General features: G+C 36.1%; 1 protein-coding gene across 1 annotated transcript in view; it reads right to left on the bottom strand.

The window, feature by feature from the left end:
• KCNAB1 (potassium voltage-gated channel subfamily A member regulatory beta subunit 1) overlaps positions 1-10,343 on the bottom strand; it is a 355,662-nt gene that overhangs the window by 46,883 nt on the left and 298,436 nt on the right. The window contains exon 8 of the mRNA XM_023524026.1: positions 8,731-8,817. Coding sequence (XP_023379794.1) covers positions 8,731-8,817 — 87 coding nt within the window. The remainder of the gene's footprint in view (positions 1-8,730; positions 8,818-10,343) is intronic.

Below are 10,343 nucleotides of genomic sequence, written 5' to 3'. Positions count from 1 at the left end.
GGAGATGATAACTCCCACGGAAGGAAGTTCACATGAGTCACAAACCCACAGCCCCAGAATACTAAGCAGCTCTGTTTCCACCTGACAGCTGGGGTGAGCAGAAGCCATCTCCGTTCTCTGTCTGTCTCTTTTTTTTTTTCCTTAAGAAAAAAAGAAAAAGAGAAAAAAACTGAACACTGCTCTTTCTGAGCTTGGTGAGGACCACAGATATGTGGCCGGGAGTTCCAGCAGGCCCCCAGACACTTGGCCCATGTCGTTTCTTCTGTGTCTTACGAAAGCCAGGAGATGCATCTATTCTACCTTCATTAGAAATGAAACCTGCCTTTCACTGAAAATGAAAGGAAAAGAAGGGGAGAGAGAATAGAGAAAGTAGCTAAATTATATAGACTATGAGCATATTCTTCTCCATGATCCTTCCTTCCAACCAGGACTTTGAAGAATGAGGTTGGGAATCTTTGACTTCCAAAGAAAGCACAAAATACAGCACCAGATGATTACAAATTGTTATTTGGAATATAGTTTTCTTTAAAGTCAGCCCATCACATATTTTCTGCAGCCTTGGCAATTTTAACTTCTCAATATGCTCTAGTGGAAGTAGATTTTCTAAAGATCCTGTTCTCTCTATGGAACCCAGATGGGAAAAGGTAATTTGTTAACCAGGGCCCTGTTCCTGATAGATGCATATCAGAGGGATCCATGTTCAGAATTTTGGGACTCTCTGTTAGCTCTGGAAAATTTTGCTTCAGCTTTAGAAGACTCTGCAGATCTGAGGCAGCATGTCAACAACTAAGTGGCAAACTCTGTAATGTGCCTTTGTTACTGTAGATTATTCGGTTCTGCTCTAGAAAGTAAGAGAAGCAAACAGATAAGGAGGATAGATGATACTGGGTAGAGAAACAAGTAGCTTGTGAGACAGGCAGAATTCACATAGTGTCTATGGTAAAATGAAGTGGATTAGTAACCTTTGAGTCATAGTAACCATAGACAAAGCAGAGAATGTGCGTGCTGACCACAGAGAGGGAAGGATGGAAAGATGTGACATTCACAGTACATCTGTACGCGTCTAACACCTATCATCCAAGATACACTAAATATATATGAAACATGAAGATTCAAAAGAGGTCTTAAATCAGCCACCCAGGACCCCGTTCTGTGACCCTATTCAGTGACCCCATTCTGGCCTCAAAAATTCTCTGCACGAGAAATGCAGAGAGTCCGTAGCTATGCTTCAGGCTAACTGGTGAGCTACAGCTAATGGCAAGGTGGATTTGTCTCTGAGGCTTTTAAATATAGCAAGTGTACCATTGACCCAGGCACCTTCTGTCTGCTCAGTTCCTTGCTCAAAACTCAACTTTGACCGCTATAATCAGGCCACCATAGGGAAGGCCAAAGTGGCTGAGAGAAACAACAGATTATATGAATACTGCATGCCCCAAATTCAAGTAGTTGGGTCCTTCTATCTGCTTATACTCTATCCTAATTGATTGAATCGCTCCCATCTCTTCCTCCTTGCTTCTCACTATGCTTTTCACTTGGTTTAATAAAGCATGTGATTTATGCATCTTAATCAGTTGTGGGAGCCTTTCCATTTTGGGACCTCTAGGATTACTGTGCAGTAGATTTAGAGACTACTATTGCATCAAGGTCATTTCCCACATGACGAATTTACAGAAGGACCATGCAAACAATAACAACAACAACAAAAAAGATAGCTCAACCTTTGTGAATAATTACTATGTACTAAGCAACATTCTAAGCATTTTGTATATATTATCTCAAATAACCTTCATAATAACCCTATTGGGTAGATATTATTACTTGCAATTTATAGATAAGTAAACTGGGGATAAGAGAGATTAAATAACTTGCCTAAGATCACATAGCTAGTAAGGAAGAGAAAGATGATTTGAACTAGGGTCTGTCTGACTCCCAAGTCATGCCCTGCTTATTCTGGGTGAGGCCGAGCCATTTCTCCCATATCCTTCTGGGTTAGACCTCTCTTGGACACCCTATCTAACATCTACCTGGCATACTTCCTGCTTCTCTCCCAGGACTTATTCTTTTCTCTGTGCTATTATCACTCTCTAATGTAATTTTCTTACTAATTTATTGCTTGTCTCCTCCACAAGAATGTAATTTCTGTAAGGGCAGGATGTTTGCCTGATTTATTAATTTTTGCTTCTCTTAGTGCTTGGCACGTAGTAGATATTCAAAGAATATCATCTGAATGAATAAGTGAATCCTATTATTGAGTTTTTCTAGATACACATTTGAAAATAAAGTCACAGGCTCAAGTTTACTTTTTGACTGAATAGATTAACCCTAGACAGTCTATGATTACATCAATTTTAAAGGGAATCTAGGGTTTCAGAACAAAATTTCAAGGAGGAAAAAAATGGGTAGAAGAAAATTCCATTGCTAGCTCTGTACCTTGATTCCTCCCTGGCCTCAGCACAGACCCTGGTTGACCCTATGGCTTGGCACCTTCATTTGATTTTCATCTCATTATAATTTCAGGGTCTTGGACATCTTCTATGGTTACCTCTGAGAAGAGATCCAGGGAAAGGGGAGTTTTATATGTACATGCATTATGTGGGGCGTTCTGGAAATGGGGTTATGTTTGTTCCCCTTGCTGTGAGTGAGGTGCTGGACTTACATTTTTAACTCATTCAGAAGTCACTTTATGTGTTACTTCCATTTTCAGGTGAGGATATGGAGCCTCAGCAAGGATACTTATTAACTTGTCCTTAGTAATCAGTATAATAGGAGCAAAGCCAGGATTTGAAGCTGTGTCCATCTAATGCACCCCAGTGCACTCCGCAGAAATGTTATCCCAATGAGAAGGAGACCCACAATGAATAAAAACAGGATTTTCTAAAAAGCCACACTGGAGGCTGAAAAAAACTTGAAGTGAACCCAACTGTCCCCCAATGTTGTTTCTTAGAATGAATTTCCCTTTTTATGACATGACTTGCTGTTCTGTAAAGGATAAAACATCAGCCAAATAGGTCTAAAGTAGCAGTAAAATTTTTGGTAAATTCACAGTTAAAATGGAAATAAAACTGATTTGTAAAATGGGAACACTTTTTTTTTTGCACCATAATCTTGGTAGGGTTTGGTTAATTTTCTTTCATAGGAAAATTATTTTCTCCCAATTAATTTCTTGAAAATTCAGCTGTTCCAACCTTTTCAAGCCAGCAGGTTAAATTGTTCTAATGGATACCAGAGTCCTTAAAGAGCCTCCTGGTCAGGGACATAAATAAAGTGTGTGAGATAATTTTAATTTGATATAGTAATCCTCAGGGGCAACTGAACTGCTAAAGAATCATCCCTCCATTCATTTCTGTTCATGTAGGTATCTGTCAGATTCTGAGAAAGAGATCTGGCACCCGGATGCTGTTTTTGTTGCAGAGCAAGAAAAATAGGACGTAAGAGTGTCCTGGGGCTGTTTGCTAGCAACCCATCCTTCTTAACGTCACCCTGAAATATGCTGAACCAGATTAAGTACCAGGAGGGTCATAGATGCTAGGAAACCGAAATAGGTTTTCAAGTAGAGAAAAATTAAGTTGGATCTCTTTAACTTTAGGGCTTCATTCATTCAATCAGACACTCATTCACTCATCCATCCATCCATCCATCCATCCATCCATCCATCCATCCACCCAATAAATATTTATTGAGTTCTGCTATGTGTCTGTTTCTCTGTTAGACTAGAAATAGAGTTTATAGATTGGTGTGGTCAAATATAGTAGCTACTAGCCCCATGTGGCTATTGAGCATTTGGAAACGTGTCCAAATTAAAATGTGCTATAATTGTGAAATATATAACAGATTTCAAAGACAATATGAAAAAAGAATGTAAAATTATTTCCTTAATAATTTTTATATTAATTACAAGTTGAAATAATAATTTTTTATATATTGGGTTAAGTTAAAAATTATTTTTACAATTAATCTCACCTATTTCTTTTCATTTTTTAAATGTAGCTAATAGAAAATTTTAAATACATATGTGACTTGCATAATATTTCTGTTGGACAGCACTGTTACAGACTATATGCAGAAGATTTTTTATGCATTTATGATTTTTGGAGACAAATTGAGGGTGTTTTACAGAGAAAATAAAATATAAAGGCAGAACAGATGATCCATTGTGGTTAGATGATATTTCTAGGTTTTAGGTCATTAAATTTTTGTTCTGAAAACTTTACTTTGGATACTAAATATCTAGGCCCAGAGTCCTGGACTTAAAAAAACCGTAGAAAAATTGGGATGCTGCAGCGTTTGCCACTTTCTGGTATTTCCTGAGCTGTCATTGGATATACTAGATTCTTGAATATCCATAGATTCCTGCTTGCATATGGTGACACTAAAAAAGATAGCTTAGAAAGAAGTAAATATTTATGGAAGGGGTTGTTTGACATGGTGATATTATGGGAATTAAGTGAAGCTAACTTTGATCTTGTCTCTCTTATTTGAAATGAAATGTTTGGGTTATTTTACATCTGCATTGACTTGCTAGCAGGAAAAAAAATAATATGAACTGCAATTAGGTTGGGAATAATATCTAATGACTCAGGGAGTCTATGAGATTAACTAATTTTGGCAAAAAAGTTCTAAATAAAAGTTAGAAGGCTTAATTCCAAGTGTTTTTTAAACTAAATTTTAATTTAATTTAAAAATCATCATATTCTCAGATTTCCAAATTAGTGGGCTTTCTTCCTTCATTTAAAAAAAGCTAAATAAACTAAAATAGCTCTGATGAGCACCAGAGGCCCACAGCAGCCTCCTGGCCAGAGACATAAAAATGCATATTTTTCTCTCCGTTATTCACAAATGGTACATAGTATAGGCTCCCTTCAGGCCCACAGTCATGCTCATTTTGGCACTTGGGAATGACAGAAAACCAAACAAAAAAAAAACAACTCCTAGTGTAGGTCCTCAGACACACAAATGTTCTGTCTATCACTGTCCAGTATGACTCATTGGAATAAACTTTCTCTTATCTAATGACCTCAAGAGAAGATTTTCAAATACACACTGGGGATCTATGGAAATGAGAGAATTAAGAATATGAGTATTATGAAGCACAAGGAATTGCCAGTGACTACAGGGAAGAACACAGCAGCATGAGAAATAAGAAATAGAATATGTGCTGATTTTTTCTGGGATTGGAAAATATGTCATCGATGCCAGATATTGTAGCGGAGACAGATGGCATGGCAGATGCTGTGAAAGAAAAATGACTTACTACTAGGTGAACCAGAAAAAGTAAACATGAAGGACAGAGGGAAAAGTACACGAGTTCCGTTGTCCAGAACATCTTCTCATAGCTGTAAAATGTCTAATTGTAGTCCACAGGGTTGCAGATTGCAAATGAAGTGTTACCCCTTTTCTCCACTGATTGCACATTTGGAATTCTTTTGAGAGGACTCACTAGTCATCTGTTGGTTTTCTAAAGAAGAAGGGAAGAGAACAACTCATTGGATATATGATGCCAGTATATTATGAAGAAGATGTTACTGCTAATACTTTTCTGGCCCACTGGTTGCTATATGATATATCGAAACTGGATGAAACTCATTCTGGTCTATTTTAGAAATGTTCCCAATTAACATCCTTTCATGGTGCAAATTAAAAACAGGGTTGGCATTTTAATACATTTAAGTCAAAGTTGTTTAAAATGTGTCTTAGAAAGCTGGGCTGGGTTCTTTCATTAGGTCCTTGGGGTTTAAAATATGTACCTCAGCACAATTATAAATTAGTTCACATTGTGGCTCCATAGGTTGTTAGGAAATGGTTGAAATCAATAAAAATGGTCTACAAATGCTACAGGTCTACTATAAGATACCCAGACACATATATACAGTATGTGCCAATATATGTAGGTTTAATGCATATTAAAAAAATTCAGCAATATGCACTTGGCAACCACTGTTGCATCGCTTATATTAGACAGAAATGGATGTAATTGAGCCTAAAATTGCCAGTGTGAGTTGCTGAAATAAGAAAAGTATGAGAATGATATTTAGAATTTTCTGGTCATTACCAAATAAGTAAATAAAATAAAAGTGGCTGAGCTATATCTAGTGATGCTTTTGTCACTGCATTTGGTGAAGAATTTGAATAATTAATTAAAGGCTATGGTGTGATATTGACTAACAAAGAATTACTCTAGGGCTTTCAAGGATAATTTTGATTATATATAACATTTACTTTCTGTATTGTTTTAGAAACATTAATAGCCCTCCGAAGGTAGACTGCATTGTGCATGCACAACTTTCATCCGCATACACAAAATTATTGCAAAAATGAATCTTAATGACAACATGGAATCCAGAAATAGCTTAGACACCGTTTTTTTTTTTTTTTAGAAGAGCAAATGCACCCAAGGCCACCTGGCAAACCCTATCTATTTCTTACTTTCTCCTTATTCCCTATTTCTTCTCCCTATTGCCCAGATCAGTCCTTTCCTCTGTTATAGTGAAGTACAAAAGATGAAATGTAGAGAATGAGTTTGCAGAGACTAGTATCAAACTGTCATTTCCATCTGGCCCACCTCGGAACAAATGCGTTTACGAAGTTTGAGGTTACACATTTAATGAAATCGAGAGAGAAACCACAGAGAAGCTAGTTCGATCTGGAGCAAGTCCTGCACGAGGAATTGCCTGTGGTGTGTCTTGCAAGCCATCCCTGAGGAATAAGACTCAGAGCCTGAAGGGCTGGGTAGGAGTGGATCAGCCCCTGGTGGGGTGGGGGTGGGAAGAGCAGACTACATTGCAGCATAAGGTAGTTGATTGCTGCAGAGCCTTGTTCCTTGACCTGTTCAACAAGTACAAATCTCTGTTGTCTGCCACTCTTCATTAGATTTATGAACCTGGACAATGACTCATGATAAAATAGCTTCCTATTCTGCTATGTGGAAGCTTCTGTAAGAAAATCAGGGAAAATATAAATGCTCTCTGATTCTAGCAGAGGCTGGACAATGCTGCAGTTCTGTTTTTAAAACAAGTTGAAGTACCCTTTTAAAAGATTTCAACACGTAGTCAGTGTTTATACAACAGACGCTATTATCTTATCAGTATCACGTAGTTTGGCTCCTAATTGAGAATTTCTTCCTTCTTTAGGTACATAGTGCAAATTACACAATTGTCTGTTTGAAAGATTCCTACATTATATTCCTAAAATTAAAGATAAGGGTGGAATGGGCAAAACGAGAAAAAAAAAAAGACTAAAAAATCCAGATGTTCTTCTATGCTGTATATGGTATAATTACAAAGCACACTTTTCCAAAAAGGAAAATAGTCACTAGGCACTTCAAATGAGAAGCAATTTCATTCTTTCACAGGCCCCACTGAATGGCATTTTTTTGACACTTTTACTCAGTAGCTTTAACACTCCGTTTTAATGTGTCATTGAGAACAACGTAACATTATATTATCCTTGCAATAAGCACTTCTTATACTAAAAACTTTATGATTTGCTTCATCAAACACTTATTCTTTGCTTTGATAAAAATATGCATTTTTAGGTCATTTCCATGGATAATTTCTTATTATGAATCTCCAACAGTGATATTGCTTTGTAGTAAACTCCTAATTTACTCAGAATCAAGAAAGCAGAAAACTCTAGGAGAAAATTATATACATAAATATGTATTTTAAACATTGTAATTGAGAGATAATGGCAAGGAAAATAACTTCAATAACATTTTTTTTTATCAGAAATGAAGCCTACCGAGAAATTCATATGTTTTTCAATTATTTATAACTTCTATAACCCAATAGCAAAAATAAATCTCTATGGAATCTGTTTTATTACAAGATCCTGAACTACCTTTTGAACGATCAAGGACGATTTTACCTTCAGTGTAATTTCATGTTGATTATTCTAATTCTTTGAAAATTTGTAAATCTAGGTCATATCATAAACCTCAAATAACAAGAACATTCTCTTTTTCCCAAATATTTCTATTCTCATTCACCTTAGATAAGTGATAATCCATATGATTACAAACTTCAATTAACTAGAACATTCACTTTAATTTGTCCTCCCAAACTATCTCCTTTCTCCATCATCCTTGGTAGGTTCCATAAATAAGTGTAAATTGAAGAAAATCTGGTTTTAAGAATGTTCTGAAAGCTTCTACAAGGAGATGCTTAAACTATTGTCTTCAAACAGTTCTAATAGAAAGGAAAAATGTTGAAGCTCCTTGAGAATCAAAAACCGAATTGCAACAGTCTCATTTCGAATAGTGGCTCCTGTAAAACCTCTGCACTTGGTGCCACTTAAAACTTGTTACTACAGATTGGAAACTAATCAGACCTAGAGTCATTATAAAATAGGAAGCCCCCCAGAGGACTTACTCCCAAATGATGATAGCTGTGTTATAAACTCTCCTTCCAATTAATTTTATTGTTTTAGTTGATGGAATCACAGAAGTGAAATGAACCTGGAAAAAAGTGAGCACTGTTCCCAGCAGGAGCCACAATCCCAATGCCTGCAACAGCTTTAAAAAAGAATAATGAAAAAATAATGAAGATGCAGGATGCTGAGCATTGGCTTTGAGAGTAAATATTGAGTTGGAAAGACATCGACTGGAAAGGTTTTTATTTTTCATATTCAGTCCAATCAGTCTAAATATATTTATTTCATTTCCTACTGTGAGTGGAATAAGTCATCAAGCTAGAATCGTTAACTCCACAGTTTCTATTAAACTTCTTCACTCACCTTCCATAGGAGTGTTACTGTCGGGTCGATTTGCAAAGACTACATCCACATACTCGAGCTGCAGCCTCTGGAGGGAGCCCTTTAATCCTGGGAATGGAAACAGGAACAACCAAAAAGTATGAGCGCTATTAGAAAGAGTTGAAGTTTGGTTACCTTCAAGAATTAGCTTTAAAAAAAAAGCATTGGATTAGTTTAAGTGATGTATTAATTGACCCCTGAAACCTTTTAAAAATACATCAAAGGCTGATTTTGTCTCCAACAAAACAGTCTTAGAATTTCAATACTCCTCCACTAGAAAATACATACTTAGTAATAATCTCGCACGGGGACTCATGTGGTAGTTCCCACAAGTAGCGTTTAGAATAAAAAGCCTCAGAGTTTCTTCTTGAAAAATGCTAATTAATGTTACGTATTGGATTAATTAATGGGCTTATAATGGGATGGAGATATATTTATTGCACATCAAAAACATAAAAATAGTGTAAGTCAAAAATAAATGACTACCAGCTCTATCTTAAGGTACATGTGGGTTTTAATAGAAATAAATGGGTTGACAAACCAAAGCTTTCCTCAACAATTTACTGATTGGAACAAAGTTCAAAGAACTTTAAATATAACTGAGCTCTATCATTTCTATTATTTCTTATTCTTTTGAGGAGAAACAAAACACTATAAGCTGTAAAGACTTAAGAAGTAATATAAAGGAGAGAGAGAAAGCTTTTAAAAAAATCTGGAAATAATCTGCTTTTCAGCCCTAACCATTTGGTCACATTCCTGTGACTACTCAAAAAAATTATTTAATTTTAGTAAAATTAATACTTTTCTGAAATAGAATGTATTGTATGTAATGTTATACAACCACAGGGATGACAGTGTTCAAGAGTCATTTTATCTCATTTCCACGAAGCACAGCATTTCCTTATCAGCCTATTTAATTCCTCAGGAAGACCGAAGTTTTTTCTCTTTTTATTATAGGCATAAAATTAATTGCATGTTAAATGAGGCTCTTATAAATTTAAATTTGGCTCATTTAAACTTGATTTTTCAAACTGCTTTATCAGCCAGCCACAATTACATTTTTGACAGGAAAATGGAGTGCTTGAATATAGTTCCGGAAATATTTTTCATTTGTTGAGGAAGGATCGTCTGTGGTGCATCTTGTTAAAAGAAGCATAGATGAAGAGATCAGAGCAGACAGGTGTTATAAGGGCTAATGCCTGCTCTTCAAAAACTGCAGTGACTTTCAGACTCAGGGTATTACCTGCTATCTCAAGGGGCAGCTTGAAATTAAATTTACCTTAAAAAACACTATGATATGAACTACTACTTAGAAGCAATTGTATGTACGGAGGAGGTAAGGGAGGACAGGATAACCAAACAAACAAATAATAGGGTGTTACGAGTATTGAAAGGTTGGAAATCTAGCATGCTGTGTGATCCCACTTGGGTTATTTCACCTTTTTTTTTTTTGTGACTCAGTTTTCTGATCTGCAGTGGGGATAATAGCACTTACTGCTACTGAATTGCCGCTGCAGAGAGCAAATAAAATCCATTGTCATGCCCTTTATAAATGCAATTGTCTGTAGAAATGTGATAATTATAACAGTGGTGTT

The sequence above is a fragment of the Pteropus vampyrus genome, unplaced genomic scaffold (assembly GCF_000151845.1).
Source record: "Pteropus vampyrus isolate Shadow unplaced genomic scaffold, Pvam_2.0 Scaffold12, whole genome shotgun sequence".
Taxonomy (NCBI): domain Eukaryota; kingdom Metazoa; phylum Chordata; class Mammalia; order Chiroptera; family Pteropodidae; genus Pteropus; species Pteropus vampyrus.
The sequence above is the reverse complement of the archived record's forward strand: the minus strand, read 5'-3'. Positions and strand labels throughout refer to the sequence as shown.